General features: G+C 48.0%; 1 protein-coding gene across 1 annotated transcript; it reads left to right on the forward strand.

Moving 5' to 3' along the window:
• The first annotated feature begins 3,565 nt into the window (after window positions 1–3,565).
• On the forward strand, window positions 3,566–5,154 carry LOC123100141 (uncharacterized). Its single transcript, XM_044522142.1, has one exon. The coding sequence runs from the start codon at window positions 3,584–3,586 to the stop codon at window positions 4,973–4,975; it is 1,392 nt and encodes a 463-aa protein (XP_044378077.1). The 5' UTR covers window positions 3,566–3,583; the 3' UTR covers window positions 4,976–5,154.
• Window positions 5,155–20,363: the final 15,209 nt, after the last annotated feature.

Genomic DNA, 20,363 nt, shown 5'->3' on the forward strand with positions numbered 1-20,363 from the left:
TGGGGAATGACGTCCAAACACACCACCACCACACCGACGCCAGCACAAGCGTTGTACCGTAAATCACTGGCTGGAGCACAAGGCCTAGATCGACGCCACCGCAGTCCGACATCTCATCGGGAGTCACCACACAGCCATCAAGCAACGCAACCACCAATAATTATCACTACCTTCAGCCTTGTTTATTAGTCTCAATTGTATTTTGGGTCAAACTTTGACCTTTGATTTAACTACTAAAAGTAAGTTTTATACTGCAAAAAATGTACCACTGAAAATCTCTTTCTAATACGAATCCAACAATGTAAATTTTGTGACATACAACTTATATTTTGTTAGTCAAATATACGGTCAAAATTTGATACAAATACGAAGGGGGCCAGTAAACCTAAACAGAGGTAGTATATGGAAATTATGGAATAGAGGGAGTATTTGTTATATTCTAGATGTTTATTACTCCCTACGTGCCAAAATATTTGTCATGGCTAAAACCACAACAAGTATTTTGGAATGGAGAGAGTATACGAAAATATATTTATTATATGAAAATATAATGGAACGAATGGACAATATATTTTCAGATAATTTGAACCAAGTACTATATGGTATTGTTTCATGATGCATCTAATGGTATTTTTTTGTGTTATAAATTTTGATAAATTTTAATCTAATTTAGTGGAAGTTTACAAATTTTAACTTTAAAAGAATGAAATGCACACTATATTTTCAGGATGAAAGGAGTATGTGTCACACACACAAATACATACACATAGTTGCAACAGAGGAGGAATATCATCATGCAATATTAGAGATGGCTTTGCTACGACAACCGGAAAAATGCTTTGCGTGAACACCAAATCTCTAAGCATAATTTCCATTATACTTAGTCTAAAAAGGCAGGAGAAAAGTAATGAAAGGTGACTAGCTAGAATAATTGAGAATGAGGGTAATAAGCTATAGGAATGAAATACCATGACTAGCAAAGCCGAGTGAGAAAAACAAAAAAGATGAAAACCTGAGTAAAAATAATGAATAACAGATCCAGGACGGGTAGAACGAAACTGTGAATAAATGAACAACGAACAAATAGAGTGATGACTCAACAAGGAGAATGAAGAAAGAGACAGACTCAAGAAAGAGAATGAGTTTTGTTCCCAGTTTTGACAGAGAAGTGAAGAGAAGTACCATTTCCAGCCCAGAGAGAAGATAGATGAAACAAAGTGCACACTGCCCTTCCAAAACGATGTATTAGATGAAGTAGAAACACTCTGACATCTGGAATCTTTAAGTGCACGTGTGCTGAAAAGCGTTTATTTCCTGAACTCTGACATCTTGGAAGCGGTGCTGGGAAGCCACCCGAGCCAGCTTTGGCGCACCATCATAGAGGGAAGAGATATATTGAAATAATGTTTGGATTAGGGGGTGAATGTTGGAGTAATCCAAACATATGGTGATTAGATTAGGTAAATTGAGTTAGTACTAGATGAAGCAGCTTGTGCTACGTGTGCTTGTCCGAGCGAGTTTTGGTTAGTCTTGTAAGCGTCAGTCCTGTTAGGAGTCCAGTCGTTGTATTAGAGTAGGACTAGGCTGAGCCCGGTTAGCTTTGTTAGTATGTGTCCGTGTAGATTAGGAATTTTGAGTTCAGGTCGGTGACGTGGAGTCAGGTCCAGCATCTATATATAGATGGGCAGGTGCGTGAGATTTGTAACCGTGAAAAGTACACAGAGAAAAGAGGAGAAAAGCAATAAAGAGGAATTTAGAGGGTACGAGACGTACCTTTGGCTATCAGTTTCGTGTGTGCGTGTCTTCGTGCAATTTTATGTGATCGATTCTGAGGGCGAATTTCCAACAATCTGGAATCTTTAAGTGCACGTGTGCTGAAAAGCGTTTATTTCCTAAACTCTAACATCTTGAAAGCGGTGCTGGGAAGCCACCCGAGCCAGGTTTGGCGCGCCATCATAGACGGAAGAGATATATTGAAACAATGTCTGATCAAGCGGATTGGCAATGGTGCAGATACAAATATATGGACGCAAAACTGGTTACCTAGAGAGGAGATGATGCGGCCATATAGATGCATCACACCGAACCCTCCCACTATGGTTTTCGAGCTCATTACCAGTGTGACCGCGTCCTGGAATAAACAGCTTATCCAAACAACTTTTATGCCGATGGATGCACAGGTTATACTTGGGATACCCTTGTGCACACGGAATGTCGATGACTTTTGGTCTTGGCACTACGAAAAGCATGGCTCTTTTTCTGTGAAATCAGCATATAACATGCTCGTCGCTACAAGGAACCAAAGAGAGGCATGGCTTGAGGAAGTCCCAGGATCATCCAGCTCCAGGGCTGAGGAGGAGGTTTGGAAAACCTTGTGGAAAACTGCAGTGCCGAGCAAAGTACGGATGTTCTTATGGAGATTGTCGAAACACTCACTTCCGACAAATGATGTTCGCGCTCACCGTCATATGGCCGACTCTCCACAGTGCGGCCTGTGCGGAGTCCGTGACTCCTGGCGCCATTCACTCTTGAAATGCACGTCGTCTAGAAGTGTTTGGGCTCTCATGGATGAGGAGACTACACATAAAATCATAGAAACATCGGAGCCCAAGGCAAAGCAGTGGTTATTCACACTAATGGAGTTGCTATCTCATGAGGATTTTGTGTTGGTCGCCGTAACTTTATGGGCCATATGGCATTCCAGGCGTAAGGCGATTCATGAAGCTATATTCCAAAGTCCCCATACGACTCATGGTTTCATCACAAGGTTTATAGCTGACCTTGGTATTGTTAACGAGAAAAACGAAAGAGGGGCGGCGACAGTCGTCACACACGATCAGGCGCATACACGGCCAAGGAACCCACCAATAGGACATTTCAAGATACATGTGGATGCGGGAGTGGCAGGTAGAAGGGGAGGATCAGTTGCGGATGTTTGCAGAGATGAAGAAGAAAATTACATGGGTAGCTCAGCCCTTGTTGTCGAAGGGGTCACGGACCCAGCCTCCCTTGAAGCGATGGCATGTCGGGAGGCCTTGGCCCTTGCAGAGGATCTTGGAATCCAAAACCTGGTGGTGGCTTCGGATTGCCAACAGGTGGTATCTGACATCAATAAAAATGCTAGGAGAACATATGGAGCGATTGTTAGCGAGATTAATCTGAGAGCACCTCCTTTGCACTGTACTTTTGTGTTTGAGAGTCGTGTTGTTAATGTTGAAGCACATCGTTTAGTCAAGTTTTCTTTTTCTAGAGGTCCAAGACGCCATGTTTGGTTTGATGCTCCTCATGATATCAGATGTATCCCACTTTATGTGGATTTTCATGAATAAAGTTGGGTTTTACCCTAAAAAAAGATGAAGTAGAAAGAAAAACGTTGCACGTAACAAGAAAAATACCTTGTAAACAATCCACTCCGAGTGCCATTCTAGTCTAGAGTAACCTGAGTAAACAAATCCACTTAAGATGCGGATTACGATTAATTAACGATTTGTGACAGTGCAACTATGCGATCCATATAAGCAGAGGAGGAGCACGATTTTGCTTAACGCGAGATTATTAGCTGCTAATTCGATTCCATCCGACCATGGACCTCCGCTGGTCCGTCGAGGTCAAGGGCGGCGAGACCCTGAGATCAGCGCCCGTGCTGAACGGCCGCCGCGGCGTCGTCACCCACGTGTCCCTCGTCCACCCGCCGCCGAGCGCAGCTGGCGGCGGACAGCGCGTCGAAGTCGTGGAAGCCTACGTCAAGACCGTCGACGGCACCCTCGAGCTCGCGTCGCTGTCGTCCGAGAGGCCGCGCGCGGAGCTGCCGCGACCGGTGCTGGTGATGGGCCTCGATCTCTTCTGCTCTCGCGTGAGGCGACAGGGCGGCGACCCCACTGGTGATGTGGCGGTCGCCGTTCGGTTTGAGGGTCTCTTCAACGACGGTTACGTTCTTCCTCCGCCGTTGGAGGACGAAGAGGATCATATGCTGTGGTCGTCGGAGGATGACGACGATGACGACAGCGGGGCCGAGGACGACGAGTCGGTGGGTTCGGATTCGGAAGACTACGACGAAGATGACAGCAGCGGCGAGGAGGAGGAGAGCGACGACGAGGTTGACGGACAAGCGGCCATGGAGAGCAGCGCCCACAATGACATGCTGCTACAGATGGTACACCCCAGCAAGTTCGTCCTCGAGGGAGGTTCGGCGCCGCGGTTCGCCGCCGCTGGGAAGACGGCCGGCTTCATGCAGGTCGCCGCCACGGAGAGGCAAGACGAAGCCGACCTCATGCAGATCCTCGTGCTCTTCCGCTACACCCGCTTCTCGCCATCATCGTGCGGCGTGGAAGCGCGCAGGAGCACGAAAGAGCACCAGCTCCGGTTCATAGCCACAGGCGAACACACGGCGAGGTCGCTGGAGTGGGCCGGATCGTCGCTGGGCCTGCTGATATACCCCCATGGCTTCAGGAAGAAGCTCCAGGAGCTATGGTCCAGCTTGGCGTCGAAGGTGAGCGTCCCGCCGGGAGCAAGACGCGTCGAGGTGTTCGTCGACGTTGGCCTCCTCCGGCGAGCGGACTACACGCTAGCGAGCATGCGGCACATGTGCGCCGCGCTGGAGGGCATGGTGGCGAAGCCGTGGCCCGGGCGCTTCACCGGCATGGAGCTGCACTTGCCAGAGCCGGTGCGGTGCACCAGGGACGCCGACGAGCGGCCGGCAAAGCAGAGGAAGGTCGTTGCAGCCGGGCAGGAGTGCTGCAAGGACGTCGGTGAGCAGCCGGCGAACCGAAGGAGGGTTGTTGCCGCCGGGGAGGATTGCCCCGTCTGCTGGCAGCTGCTGGAGGGCGACGACCTCGCCGCGTGGCCGGGCTGCGGCAAGCCCCACGTCTTCCATGGCGCGTGCCTGGAGCAAGTCCTCAAGATGAGCGAGACGTGCCCGCTTTGCAGGCGCAACCTGTACATCGAGCCCAAGATGGTAGCCGCCAGCTACACCTAGTACGGGAGTCGCATGGTTGTACTGAAAAGTATGTACAGTGTATCAATCTCTTGTAACTATAGTTTGCTCGAATGTTCTTCAGATTTGTTTTTGTTTCTCTGAAGGATAGCATTCATTCACCTGATTGACGATGTATTCACGACTTCATATATCCATGGATTACGTCCTGTGTATTTGTGTATTAATTAGTGTCATATATCCATGGATGGCAAGGGGAAAGAACATGTGTGTTCCGTGGCAAACATGAAACAGTAGATCACTTGTTCTTTACATGTTCTGCAGCAGCTCTAATTTGGAGTCTTATGCAATGTACTTTTGGTCTAAAAAAGACTCCCTCTAATATTGAGGAGTGTCTGGGACCTTGGATTAAAACTTTTTCCAAAGAATATAAAAAAACTTGGGTTAGTTGGTGTTTCTGCCCTGTTCTGGACACTATGGAAGTGCAGAAATGGGGTGATTTTTTTTAAACGCGGTCCCTTATGGTCCGATTCATTAAAAAAGGTCGAAGAGAATAGCCAGGTTAATTAATGGAAAACCGAGTGAAAATCGTTACAACACGCCCGAAAAACAAGGTCACCCAAATCGAGTGAAAATCGTTACAACACGCCCGAAAAACAAGGCACACAGGGTGACCTGGCAACCCACACAAGAACGCACACACGCCGCCAGAGAGAAAAGCATCGTCGAGGTTGCAACCGGTGTCATCGTCATCACACCTCCGCGAGGGCGACTCCGACTCCACCATCGACGACCAGCGAAGAAGCCCTCACCACAAACAAGCGTCGAGGCCTGCGTCGGTCGATGCCAAACAGTCAGCCACACACGCCGGCGACCAGGCAGCTCCGACTCTGTCGACGAGCATTGCAGGAGAAAAGCGTTGGGCTTGCGCCGAGCCAGCGCCAGAGCGGCGACCCCTCGAACACGCCGGAAGAGACCGACTACCAAGACCCATCAGCAAGCCAGCTCCACTCGAAGCCACATCGTTGCCACACAAGAAGCTGCGCAGAACAATCACATCGCCGGACGGACACCTGCCGACCGCGATGTCGCGAGCGTCCAGCCCATGGAGCGTGCAAACGGGATCCAAAGTTCTTCCACGCGACGCCCCAAAGAGGGAAGCGACGATGTCGACGCCGTCGCCCGACCCGACTGGGTCTTAGGCTTTCGCCCGAAGAACTGGATCCAAGGGTGCGTGAAGGGTGGACTCCACGGCGGCGCCTCCAAGGAGGTGAAACGACGTCCATAGACGCCGACGCTGTCGGCCGGCAAGAGCGCGGCAAAGCTTTCGCCCGGAGCAACACCCACACCCCCACGCATAGCACCTTCGCTGACCCGCACACCTCCCACGAAGCCATCGCGCCATGGCCAAGCAGGAGCCACCACAATCCTCGCCGCCAGCCAGATGCCGACGAGCCGAACATGGCCGAAACAAGCCAGATCCAGCAACCCACTGCCGCTGCAGCGCCACAGAAGAGCCCCTAGCAGGGAGGGAGGGCCGCCACCCCACCCCAACTCACCGGACGAGCTACCAGATCAGCAGCCGGCCGACCGAAGCCCCAGCCTGAACCACCACGGCACCTAGCCGGAGAAGACGCTGCAGGAGGCCTCCAAGACGCGCAACAGAGGAGCCGAGCCTCCCTCCACCGTCCGCGCCAGCCGCCGCCCGCGGATCCCAGATCGGATCGGGACCGAACAGGCCCGACGACCGCGACCTCGCGCACCGCGACGGTGCGCCCACCACCGCGACCAGACGTCGCGCCGCACGCCGAAGACCGCCTCCACCGCGAGCAAGGACGTTGCCCCGGAGCCGAACGCCGGATAGCCGCCACCCACACGCGAGATCCCCTCCTCCCGAGCGAGCAACAGCCAGAGAGCACCCCGCCGCCGACGGCTCCGCGCAGGCTTTGCCTGCCGGAGGCCACCGGCGACGGCGAGGAGGAGAGGGGCTGGTGAGGGGAGGCTGCGGGAGGGGCGGGGGTCGCCGCCCGTGTCGCCCTGGGGAGGGAGCGGCGCGGGGGCAGAAGCTCTCCTAAAGGTTGCTTTATGGGGTGATTTTGGATAAGAAAAACTTTATTGATCCAATGACACTGATCAAGATAGTGTGCCACTAGATTATGGATTGATCTATTTTGCAGATAAAAGAGCAACGAAGAAGGGTAATGTAGTTGGGCACAAAACTGCTAGAATGGATCGCAATTGAGGTGTATAGAGCTTCACAAGGATGAAGATTCAATGTGGTGCGTCTGGAATAACGAGATCTTCATCTGAAGCTTGGTGTTCATGCCCTGGCACCTGTGCTAGTACACTAGTAGAAAAGGGGGCAAAGGTCCAGGCCGGGTCAGCCCATTAGTCCCGGGTCAGCCCAGAACCGGGACCAATGGGGGCATTGGACCCGGTTCGTGAGCCCAGGGGGCCGGCCGGGCCACGTGGGCCATTGGTCCCGGTTCGTCTGGACCTTTTGTTCCCGGTTGGTGTGACGAACCGGGACCAATGGGCCTCGCTCCTGGCCCACCATCATTGGTCCCGGTTGGTGGCTTGAACCGGGACCAAAGGCTCCCCTTTAGTCCCGGTTCATGCCACCAACCAGGACCAATGAGGTGCCTATATATACCCCCTCGCGTAAGAGCAGAGCACACTGCTCTGTTTTTTCTGGCCGAGGGGGAGAGGGCTTGGTGGTGCTCTAGCTCACCTCCTATGCACACAAGGTGTTCGATGGAATGCCCGAGCCACACTACTTAAGCTTTCTTCTCTGCAAGCTCCATTTTCCTCAATATTTATCTAGATTTAGCGGTCCGTCACACCTCGTCCCCGTCTTCACCGTCGTCGATCACCCGCGCCGAGCTCATCGCCGGCACCACCGTGGTGAGCCTCTTGTTCTTATATTCTTTCTGAAAGGAAAAAATATTCTTACTTGTATGTTTACATAGATACTTGTATTATTTTCTTACTTTTATTATTGCATCTTATATAGTGCGATGGTTTTGGTATCCGCCCCCGTCGGCCCTCGTTCTGTCTATGATTCGGATGTGGTATATATATTATCTTTATAACTATTGGTTCATTTATTGTTTATGAAAATTACACCGACCAACGTGACATAGATTTTATTTATGTAGGATGTATGTGAATCGGAAATTCCAACCGACCCTATTGTCGAGAGGTTAAATTTAGTTGAAGAAGAAAACAATTTGTTGAAGGAAAAAATAAAAAAAAATGAGGAGGAGAAGATGATATTGGAGTTGCATGTTGCGGATGTCGTCGATGATCACAAGATCAAGATGGATGCAATGCGCTTGAAGATTAGAAAGATTAGAAAATATGTCATTCATACCGAGGCTTGGTATCATTATGCCGTTGGATCAATTGTTACCTTGATTGCGATTATGATCGCATTTGTTTTCGCATTGAAATGTTTTACATAGTTTCAATGTATGGTTTAATTAATTAGATGCTCTGGAGAGCTATATGTTGTTAGATGAGAACTATGTATGTACTTTGGTTTAATGTGATGATGAACTTCTATTAATTTGGACACTTAATTATATATAATGCACGCAGATGAACCGGCAATGGATGTACGGTGACAGACACACCTCCGAGTGCATTAAGGGCGTGCATGAGTTTCTCAATTCGGCTGAGGCAAACAAGCAGAATGGTTTTATGTGTTGTCCATGCACTGAATGTGGGAATACAAGGTCTTACTCTAACCGGAAAATCCTTCACTCCCACCTGCTTTACAAGGGTTTCATGCCACACTATAATGTTTGGACGAGGCATGGAGAAATATGGGTTATGATGGAAGACGACGAAGAAGAAGAGTACGATGACAACTATGTGCCCCCTGAATACGGTGATGCTGCAACGGGGGGAGCTGGTGAAGATCAAGAGGAACCAGATGATGTGCCCAATGATGCTGCAACAGGTGAAGCTGCTGAAGATCAAGAGGAACCAGACGATGTGCCCGATGATGATGATCTCCGCCGGGTCATTGTCAATGCAAGGACGCAATGCAAAAGTCAAAAGGAGAAGCTGAAGTTCGATCGCATGTTAGAGGATCAAAAAAAAGGGTTGTACCCCAATTGCGAAGATGACAACACAAAGCTCGGTAACTTACTGGAATTGCTGCAGTGGAAGGCAGAGAATGTTGTGGCTGACAAAGGATCTGAGAAGCTACTGAAAATATTGAAAAAGAAGCTTCCAAAGGATAACGAATTGCCCGACAGTACATACACAGCAAACAAGGTCGTATGCCCTCTAGGATTGGAGGTGGAGAAGATACATGCATGCCCTAATGACTGCATCCTCTATCGCGGTGCATACAAGGATCTGAACGCATGCCCGGTATGCGGTGCATTGCGGTATAAGATCAGACGTGATGACCCTGGTGATGTTGACGGCGAGCCCCCCAGGAAGAGGGTTCCTGCAAAGGTGATGTGGTATGCTCCTATAATACCACGGTTGAAACGTCTGATCAGAAACGAAGAGCATGCCAAGTTGATACGATGGCACAGTGAGGACCATAAGAAAGACGGGAAGTTGAGAGCACCCGCTGACGGGTCGCAGTGGAGAAAAATCGAGAGAAAGTGCTGGGATGAGTTTGCAAAGGACCCAAGGAAAGTATGGTTTGTTTTAAGCGCGGATGGTATTAATCCTTTCGGGGAGCAGAGCAGCAATCACAGCACCTAGCCCGTGACTCTATGTATGTATAACCTTCCTCCTTGGATGTGCATGAAGCGGAAGTTTATTATGATGCCAGTTCTCATCCAAGGCCCTAAGCAACCCGACAACGACATTGATGTGTACCTAAGGCCATTAGTTGAAGAACTTTTACAGCTGTGGAATGGAAACGGTGTACGTACGTGGGATGAGCACAGACAGGAGGAATTTAACCTAAAGGCATTGCTGTTCATGACCATCAACGATTGGCCTGCTCTTAGTAACCTTTCAGGACAGACAAACAAAGGATACCACGCATGCACACACTGTTTAGATGACAGTGAAAGTATATACCTGGACAAATGCAGGAAGAATGTGTACCTGGGCCATCGTCGATTTCTTCCGACCAACCATCAATGTCGAAAGAAAGGCAAGCATTTCAAAGGCGAGGCAGACCACCGGAAGAAGCCCGCCATGCGTACTGGTGATCACGTACTCGCTATATGATCAATGATTTACACGTAATATTTGGAAAGGGTCCCGGCGGACTAGCTGTTCCGAATGACGCTGAGGGACACGCACCCATGTGGAAGAAGAAATCTATATTTTGGGACCTACCCTACTGGAAAGACCTAGAGGTCCGCTCTTCAATCGACGTGATGCACGTGATGAAGAACCTTTGCGTGAACCTGCTAGGCTTCTTGGGCGTGTATGGGAAGACAAAAGATACACCTGAGGCACGGGAGGACCTACAACGTTTGCACGAAAAAGATGGCATGCCTCCGAAGCAGTATAAAGGTCCTGCCAGCTACGCTCTTACGAAAGAAGAGAAAGAAGTCTTCTTTGAATGCCTGCTCAGTATGAAGGTCACGACTGGCTTCTCGTCGAATATAAAGGGAATAATAAATATGTCAGAGAAAAAGTTTCAGAACCTAAAGTCTCATGACTGCCACGTGATTATGACGCAATTGCTTCCGGTTGCATTAAGGGGGCTTCTACCGAAAAACGTCCGATTAGCCATTGTGAAGCTATGTTCATTCCTCAATGCAATCTCTCAGAAGGTGATCGATCCAGAAATCGTACCAAGGCTAAAGAGTGATGTGGCGCAATGTCTTGTCAGTTTCGAGCTGGTGTTCCCACCATCCTTCTTCAATATCATGACGTACGTCCTAGTTCATCTAGTCGACGAGATTGTCATTCTGGGGCCCGTATTTCTACACAATATATTCCCCTTTGAGAGGTTCATGGGAGTCCTAAAGAAATATGTCCATGACCGCGCTAGGCCAGAAGGAAGCATCTCCATGGGCCATCAAATAGAGGATGTTATCCGGTTTTGTGTTGACTTTATTCCTGGCCTTAAGAGGATAGGTCTCCCTAAATCGCGGTATGAGGGGAGACTGGCTGGAAAAGGCACTCTTGGAAGTGACTCAATAATATGCAGGGACGGATATTCTTGGTCTCAAGCACACAACACAGTTCTACAGAACTCTATCTTGGTGACCCCGTATGTCGATGAACACAAGAACAGTCTGCGCTCCAAACACCCGGAGCAGTGCGACAACTGGATTACATGTGAACACATCAGGACTTTCAGCAGTTGGTTGGAAACACGTCTCAGAGGTGACAACACTGTTTGTGATGAGCTGTACTTGTTGTCCAGGGGACCATCTTTGGCTGTATTGACTTACAAAGGATACGAGATAATGAGAATACATTTTACACGATCGCCCAAGATCAAAAGAGCACCAGCCAAAACAGCGGTGTCCGCTTTGATGCAGCAACCGAGAGCGGAAAGGACACATATTATGGTTACATAGTGGACATATGGGAACTTGACTACGGACATGATTTTAAGGTCCCTTTGTTTAAGTGTGAATGGGTCAATCTGTCAGGAGGCGGGTACAGGTAGACCCACAGTACGGAATGACAACAGTGGATCTGAAAAATCTTGGGTACACTAATGAATCGTTCGTCCTAGCCAATGATGTGGCATAGGTTATCTATGTGAAGGACATGTCTACCAAACCGAGAAAATGAAAAGATAAGGAAGCGAATACATCATATGATGAGCCAAAGCGCCACATAATTCTTTCAGGAAAAAGGGACATCCTGGGAGTGGAGGGCAAGACAGACATGTCTGAAGATTATGAAAAGTTTCATGAAATTCCTCCCTTCAATGTCAAGGCTGACCCAAGCATCCTGATAAACGATGAAGATTATCCATAGTTACGGCACAATAAGCAAATGACACAAGCGAAGAAAAAGTAAAGACTTTCTTCCGCAACTATTATGATGATACCACGCCAACTTTGTAACACACGAGTATGCTATGCCAACTTTTTCAGAGTTCATTTGAAAACTATGAATTTAGGTCGAATTTTCTCTATAGGTGCATCTATGTTCATTTTTTAGTAAAGTTAATCACAAACTTGTGATTCACACAAATTTCAAAGAATTCAAATTTTAACTATTCAAATTTGAAAACTAATGGTACTAACAGAAAGTTTATAATTTTTCTAAAACTAATGGCACTAACAAAAAGTTTATAATTTTGCTGACCTAAAAGCAAAAGGAAATAAAAAATAAAGCAAAAAACAAAAGAAAATAAATAATGTAGAAAACAAAACAAAAAATCTGGAAAAAAAATAAAAATAGCAACTATAAGTATTTTTTGTAAATAGAAACAAAATAAAATAAATAAAGCAACAAAGAAAACAAAAAACTAATAAAGTGTTTCCAAATTTGAAAACTAATGGCACTAACAGAAAGTTTATAATTTTTCTAAAACTAAAAGCAAAAAGAATTAAAAAATAAAGCAAAAAACAAAAGAAAATAAATAATGCAGAAAACAAAACAAAAAACTGGAAAAAAATAGCAACAATAAGTATTTTGTTGTAAGTAGAAACAAAATAAAATAAATAAAGCAATAAAAAAAGTGTTTTCAAATTTGAAAACTAATGGCACTAACAGAAAGTTCATAATTTTTCTAAAACTAAAAGCAAAAAAGAATTAAAAAATAAATAAAAACAAAAGAAAATAAATAATGCAGAAAACAAAAGAAAAAAACTGGAAAAAAAATAGCAACAATAAGTTTTTTTTGTAAGTAGAAACAAAATAAAATAAATAAAGCAACAAAGAAAAAAAAGTGCCACCTACTAGGCCCCCACAGCCTGAATACGACTAGAAACCCTACCATGGGTCAGGATTCAGGCCCGTAGGAGGCCCTGTAGGCCCACAGGCACACAGCGCAGGGTTAGGCCCGAAAGCCTGCATTTGAGAGGAGCTCGAGAGGGAAGGCGCAGTAGCGCTTATAAACCACTCTCGAGCTCTCTCAGCTAGCGAGGTGGGACTAAAGTTTTGGCGCGGGGCAGCACAAGGCCTTTGGTCCCGGTTGGTGCCAGCAATCGGGACTAAAGGGGGCATTGGTCTCGGTTCGTGGCACAAACCGGGACCAATGCCCCCCCTTTAGTCCCAATTGGTGCCACCAACCGGGACCAAAGGCCGCCGCTTCCCGCCCTTTGAGCTGCTGAAAAGAGGCATTTGGTCCCGGTTGGTGACACCAACCGGGACTAAAGGGGGGCATTGGTCCCGGTTTGAGCCACGAACCGGGACCAATGCCTTTGCTATATAAGCAACACTTGGGAAATTTTCAGATTTCCCTCGCTAGTTGCCCCCGACGACGCCGACCTTCTCGACGCCGCCAGGCTGCCCCGACGCCGCCCGCCGCCCCCGCCGTCGCCGTCGCCCGCGCCCGTCGTCGCCGTCGCTCGCGCCCTCGCCGACCGTCGCCCGTGCCCGACGTCGCCGTCGCCCGCGCCCTCGCCGGCCGTCACCCGCGCCCGTCGTCGCCGTCGCCCGCGCCCTCGCCGGCCGTCGCCCGCGCCCGTCGTTGCCGTCACCCGCGCTCGTCGTCGCCGTCACCCGCGCGCTCGTCGCCCGCGCCCTCGCCGGCCGTCCCCTGCCCCGACGCCTCTGTGAGCACCGCGCGTCTGCCGCCCCCGCCGCCGTCGTGCAATTTTTTTTAATTATACATGCTTTTTTACATGTTTTTAGATTTTCATATATATATATATGTATGTATGTATTTTTTAGATATATGTTTTTAATGTATTTGATGTATGTTCATATGTGTATATATGTATGTATTTTTTCAATTGTAATGATGTTTTAAAAATACATATATGCAAAAGTTAGATTTTTAATTAGAAAAGTTTTATCTATATATGTTCTCTGATTTAGTACATTTTAGGTTAGTTTCATTTTAAAAAAAGTTTTATATATTTAGGAAGAAGGAATAGAAGGAAGAAGAAGGAAGAAAAGGTTTTATATATGAGGGTCGAGAGGGGGTCGACAGTCGCCGAGGGGTCGAGGGTCGAGAGGGGGTCTAGGGTCGCCGAGGGGTCGAGGGTCGTCGAACAAGAGAGGAAGAAGAGGATAAAAAAGAAGAGGAAGAAGAAAAAAAAGAGGAGAAGAAAGAATAGAGGAGTTCTCCTCTATTCTTTCTTCTCCTCTTTTTTTTTCTTCTTCTTCCTCTTTTTTTTATCGGGAACGAGGGTCGTCGAGGGTCGCCGAACATGAGAGGAAGAAGAGGATAAAAAAAGAAGAGGAAGAAGAAGAAAAAAGAGGAGAAGAAAGAATAGAAGAGAGAACTCTTCTATTCTTTCTTCTACTCTTTTTTTTTCTTCTGCTTCCTCTTTTTTTTATCGGGAACGAGGGTCGTCGAGGGTCGCCGAGGGGTCGAGGGTCGAGAGGGGGTCGACGGTCACCGAGGGGTCGAGGGTCGAGAGGGGGTTGACGGTCGCCGAGGGGTCAACGGTCGAGAAGGGGTCTAGGGTCGCCGAGGGGTCGAGGGTAGTCGAACATGAGAGGAAGAAGAGGATAAAAAAAGAAGAGGAAGAAGAAAAAAAGAGGAGAAGAAAGAATAGAGGAGATCCTCCTCTATTCTTTCTTCTCCTCTTTTTTTCTTCTTCCTCTTCTTTTTTTATCGGGAACGAGGGTCGTCGAGGGTCGCCGAGCGGTAGAGGAAACCCTAAATAGCAAGTATCGTCGGTGTGACGCGGGCTTCGACACCGACGACCACATGTATCTCACACCGACGATACTTGCTATTTAGGGTTTCCTCTACCGCTCGGCGACCCTCGACGACCCTCGTTCCCGATAAAAAAAAGAGGAAGAAGAAGAAGAAGAAGAAGAAAGAGGAGAAGAAAGAATAGAGTAGTTCTTCTCCTCTATTCTTTCTTCTCCTATTTTTTTTTCTTCTTCCTCTTCTTTTTTTTATCCTTGAAGCATTGTCGAGGCCACCCCAAACCCTACAGAAGCAGCGTCGAGGCCACCCCAAACCCTAGAGAAGCAGCATCGAGGCCACTAATTAATATTAGTTCTACATTTGCCACTAATATATCCATCTGTCATGTTTGAATAATAATTGCCATGTTGTAAATATTTGTAGAAACTATGGACACTGCCCGAGACGAAGTACAAGAAGAGTTGTTGGGGGACATAATCGCACGAGGAAGTGATGCCGTCTGCTCGTTGTTTCTCAACGACATTGATGGTCTAGAAGCAGCTGGCTATGATTATGATGGCTCCGGTGACCTAATGCCGGTGCAAGAAGGAGACCGTGAGGACGGCTCCGGTGACCCAATGCCGGTGCAAGAAGGAGACCGTGATGACGTCTCCGGTGACCGAACCGAGTCCGGCTAGGTATATATATTAGTTAAGCTTGTGCTAACTAGCTAATTGATGCATTCATTGTTTTGGTATGTACACATATTAATTAAGTCGTTGTTCTTTTTTCTAGCCCTCCGGATCGATCACAACTTCGGTAAAGAGACGAGGCCCGAAGAAAAAGTTGAGCTCGAATGAAAGGTTTGAGATCATAGCAATCGCGCCCGACGGCCAACCGATTGAACCCATCCGGACAAAGAGCGCATTTGTTGCTCAGTGCGGGGTTCTGGTTAGGGACAAGATCCCGATCAGCATCCAGCAATGGTTAAAGCCGGCTACAGAAGACCCTGAGGTGTCTTATGTCAATGATATGCAGAAAAATGATCTTTGGACTGAGCTGAAGTCAAATTTCACCCTACCGCCAGAGGATGATCCGGAGAAGCCAGTTAAAGAGCAATTAATCAAGTCTTTTGCTCTTAAGAGGATGGCAGAACTATTCAGGAGGTGGAAGAAAGAGCTGAATAAGTTTGTCGAAAATAAAGAGACACCAGAATTCAAGGGAAGATATGAGAAGATCAGAGATCACTGGCCCGCATTTGTGGCCCACAAGACATCAGAAAAGAGTAAGAAGATGTCGGCGACAAACAAGCAAAATGCTGCGAAGAAGAAGCATCACCATCGCACGGGGTCAGGTGGCTACCTCGCAGCCCGGCCTAAGTGGGCCAAGACTGAGAATGATCTAGTTGATAAAGGGATCGAACCAGAGACAATTAACTGGCCAGACCATTGCCGTACTTGGTTCTTCGGGGCTGGCGAAACCTTGAACCCTGTATCAGGGAAGTGCATTTGGACGGACGAGCAAATGGAAATACCAGTCAAGAGGCTTAAGCACTATATCGAAGCAGCGCAGCAAGGGACGTTCATTCCAGATAGAGAGAACGACGAGCTCACAATGGCCCTCGGGAATCCTGAGCACCCTGGACGGACACGAGGCACGCCAGGCTCCATTCCGTGGAAGGCTGGGTTTCCGGACGCAGGCGGTTACAAATGCCACGAGAGGAGGAAGAAAGTGGAGCAGACCTAATTGTAGGCACTGCACGCTAGGGTACAAGCGATAGAGGAACGAGAACCAAATCGCAGCAAACGAACTGCCGAAGCTTCCCCCGAAGCTACCCCGCCATCTCAGCGGAGAAGCAGCGTGGCTTCCACCGAGCTGCTTCAGCCGGAGCATGTCTTGACGGCTCCTGCAAGCTATCCCGTTGATGCTATCACGGAGTCTCGAAATTGCCACCTTATGACGCAATGGTTTAATATGAAGGTCAAGGCGGCTGTTGGCTCTCTTTTTCCTACTGAAACCGGCGCAACTTTGTTGGGGAACGTAGTAATTTCAAAAAAATCCTACGCACACGCAAGATCATGGTGATGCATAGCAACGAGAGGGGAGAGTGCTGTCTATGTACCCTCGTAGACCGGAAGCGGAAGCGTTAGCACAACGCGGTTGATGTAGTCGTACGTCTTCACGGCCCGACCGATCAAGCACCGAAACTACGGCACCTCCGAGTTCTAGCACACGTTCAGCTCGATGATGAAGCCCGGACTCCGATCCAGCAAAGTGTCGGGGATGAGTTCCGTCAGCACGACGGCATGGTGACGGTCTTGATGTTCTACCGTCGCAGGGCTTCTCCTAAGCACCGCTACAATATTATCGAGGATTATGGTGGAGGGGGGCACCGCACACGGCTAAGAGATCAATGATCAATTATTGTGTCTATGGGGTGCTCCCTGCCCTCGTATATAAAGGAGTGGAGGAGGGGGCCGGCCAAGGAGGGTGGCGCGCCCTAGGCGGGAGTCCAACTCCCACAGGGAGTAGGACTCCCCTTTTTCCTATTAGGAGTAGGAGAGGGAAGGAAGAGGAAGGAGGAAGGAAGGAAAGGGGGGCCGGCCCCCTCCCAATTCGGATTGGGCTTGGGGGGCGCGCCCCCTCCCTTGCTCCTTTCCCTTCCTTTCCACTAAGGCCCAATAAGGCACATATACCTCCCGAGGGGTTCCGATAACCTCCCGGCGATCCGGTATTGTCCCAATCTCACCCGGAACCTTTCCGGTGTCCAAATATAGTCGTCCAATATATTGATCTTTATGTCTCGACCATTTCGAGACTCCTCGTCAAGTCTGTGATCACATCCGGGACTCCGAACAACCTTCGGTACATCAAAATATATAAACTCATAATGAAACTGTTATCGTAACGTTAAGCGTGTGGACCCTACGGGTTTGAGAAAAATGTAGACATGACCGAGACACATCTCCGGTCAATAACCAATAGCAGAACCTGGATGCTCATATTGGTTCCTACATATTCTACGAATATCTTTATCGGTCAGACCGCATAACAACATACGTTTGTTCCCTTTGTCATCGGTATGTTACTTGCCCGAGATTCAATCGTCGGTATCTCAATACCTAGTTCAATCTCGTTACTGGCAAGTCTCTTTACTCGCTCTGTAATACATCATCTTGCAACTAACTTATTAGTTGCTTTGCTTGCAAGGCTTAAGTGATGTGCATTACCGAGAGGGCCCAGAGATACCTCTCCGACAATCGGAGTGACAAATCCTAATCTCGAAATACGCCAACCTAACATGTACCTTTGGAGACACCTGTAGAGAAACTTTATAATCACCCAGTTACGTTGTGATGTTTGGTAGCACACAAAGTGTTCCTTTGGTAAACGGGAGTTGCATAATCTCATAGTCATAGGAACATGTATAAGTCATGAAGAAAGCAATAGCAACATACTAAACGATCGGGTGCTAAGCTAATGGAATGGGTCATGTCAATCACATCATTCTCCTAATGATGCGATCCCGTTAATCAAATGACAACTCATGTCTATGGTTAGGAAACATAACCATCTTCCATTAACAAGCTAGTCAAGTAGAGGCATACTAGTGACACTTTGCTTGTCTATGTATTCACACAAGTATTATGTTTTCGGTTAATACAATTCTAGCATGAATAATAAACATTTATCATGATATAAGGAAATAAATAATAACTTTATTATCGCCTCTAGGGCATATTTCCTTCAAACTTTTCACTGCCGGCCGATTTCAGAAGGATATGATAGGGTGATGGTCGATGAAATAACGGAGGGATTTGAGGACCTCCAGCTTGACCACCCTACCAGTGAAGGGGAGACTCGGTTGGGTTCTGCTCTGAAGACTCCATGCCTATGGCGGAAGGAGCTCATCAACCTTCCGAACTGGATGCCTCCGCCTCCTCCTCCTCCTCCGGCGAGTCAGGGCACTCCGCCTCCTCCACCGCCTCCTCCTCCGGCGAGTGACGATCAGGGCACTCGGCCCGCTTCTTCTCCGGCGCGTGGTGGCACTCCGCCTCCTTCTCCGCCTGCGCCGGCGCGCCCGAGCAGCCAGCCTCCTCCTTCTCCGCCTCGTCAGCAAGGGCGGAAGAGAACCACCGCCGCTCCGGCTGCTCCGGCGCATCGTAGTCCTTCTCCTCTGCCTCGTAAGCAAGTAAAGAAGACAACCGCTCCGTCTGCTCTGCCGGCGTCTAGCAGTACAGCCAAAGGCAGGAGGACATACAGATTCGGTCCTTCTCTGAAGACTCAAGAGAAGTTACCATACGAGAGGACCCTGGAGGAGAACGCCGAGATCGCGCGAGAAGAGGTGAGGAACTTCTTTGAAGGGGTGAAAGCAAAGAAACATCCACCTCTCCAGAGGAGAAGGTAGATCCGGTGAAAGCGAAGCGCACTCTGGATGCCCTGAAAAACCACCCAAGTCTCCGCCGAAAGGCAACTATGAGCGCATTATTGGAAAGGCATTTGCCGAAGCGGAGCGGTCGGGAAGTACTGTCAGTGATCAAAGGCTGAAAGAACGACGAGCTGGGAAACAAATTGCCCAGCTCGACGAACAAGCGAAGCAATCGTGCCCCCCGCTCAAGGTGCCTAGCGACATCGTCGCTAATGATCCGAGGATGGTGCCCGGTTATAGCAATCTTGGAGATTACCTGCCCGACGATGTACATTATGATTTCATGGAGGTGCAGATACAAAGATACGAGTACGGGAAGCCTCTCGTCAAAGATGAAAGATCTCTATCAACGATGATGCGAAGATTGCATGATTGGTACTTGAAAATCTGCAGAGAGTCTGGGGGGAGGAGTACTTTGTATGTGAGAGTTAAAAAGGAGCATGACCTCATTGGAATTGAACTGTTGCCTGTTCCATTTGAGGAGTTCTTTCAGTTTTTCAATCAATTAGCCCTTGATAAAGCAACGGTCACCTGCTACTGTCTGTAAGTAGTACTACTTCTGTCATTAAGTCTCTCTATATAGCTCAGCTCTTTCATTGCATGTATTTATAATTATCCTCACTATATTATGCAGATTGAAGATCGTCGAATTGAAGAAAAGACAAATCGGTGATATTGGGTTCATTAACACAAATCTCATAGATGCAACTCAGGTTAAATTTCATGCCGCAGATACCGAGGCCAACTTGCTACGATCGTTGGTAATAAATGGAAACAAAAATATAATACTCTTTTCTTACAATTTCAAGTGAGTGTTACTGTCTTGTGCATATTCGGTTTCCCTTATATATTAGTCAAGGTTATAGTAATGTAATTGATGAGTTATGCATGCGTGTGTAGTTTCCACTATATTCTCCTAGAGATTAAGCTTGAGTAGGGACTAGTAACCGTCTTAGACTCGAGACGAAAAGATCCCCAGGACTATGCGGACATGACTCAAATGCTTGAGAAGTAAGTTAAATCGATCATTATCCACCATATCAGCAACTTTGTTCATTTCCTGATATATCAAGTAATTGTTTTTTTTGTCTGGCAGGGTTTAGAGAAAATTCACCAAAAAAGCTCCGGGACTGCCGAAGAAGCTGCAATTTAGACACCCGAAAGTAAGTACTATAGTAGCATGTTCCGCGCATCTCCTAGTGATTCAAGCGCTAGTTTCATCAATACCATTTGGCATTCTTGCTTATCAGTTTGATTGACCTCTATTTCTTGTAAAGTGGTTGTGGCAGGAACAAGGG

This window comes from Triticum aestivum, chromosome 1A, assembly GCF_018294505.1.
Source record: "Triticum aestivum cultivar Chinese Spring chromosome 1A, IWGSC CS RefSeq v2.1, whole genome shotgun sequence".
In the NCBI taxonomy this organism is placed as follows: Eukaryota; Viridiplantae; Streptophyta; class Magnoliopsida; order Poales; family Poaceae; genus Triticum; species Triticum aestivum.

Excerpts from the sequence above, each read along its gene's own strand:
- LOC123100141 (XM_044522142.1), top strand. The coding sequence starts at position 3,584 with ATGGACCTCCGCTGGTCCGTCGAGGTCAAGGGCGGCGAGACCCTGAGA.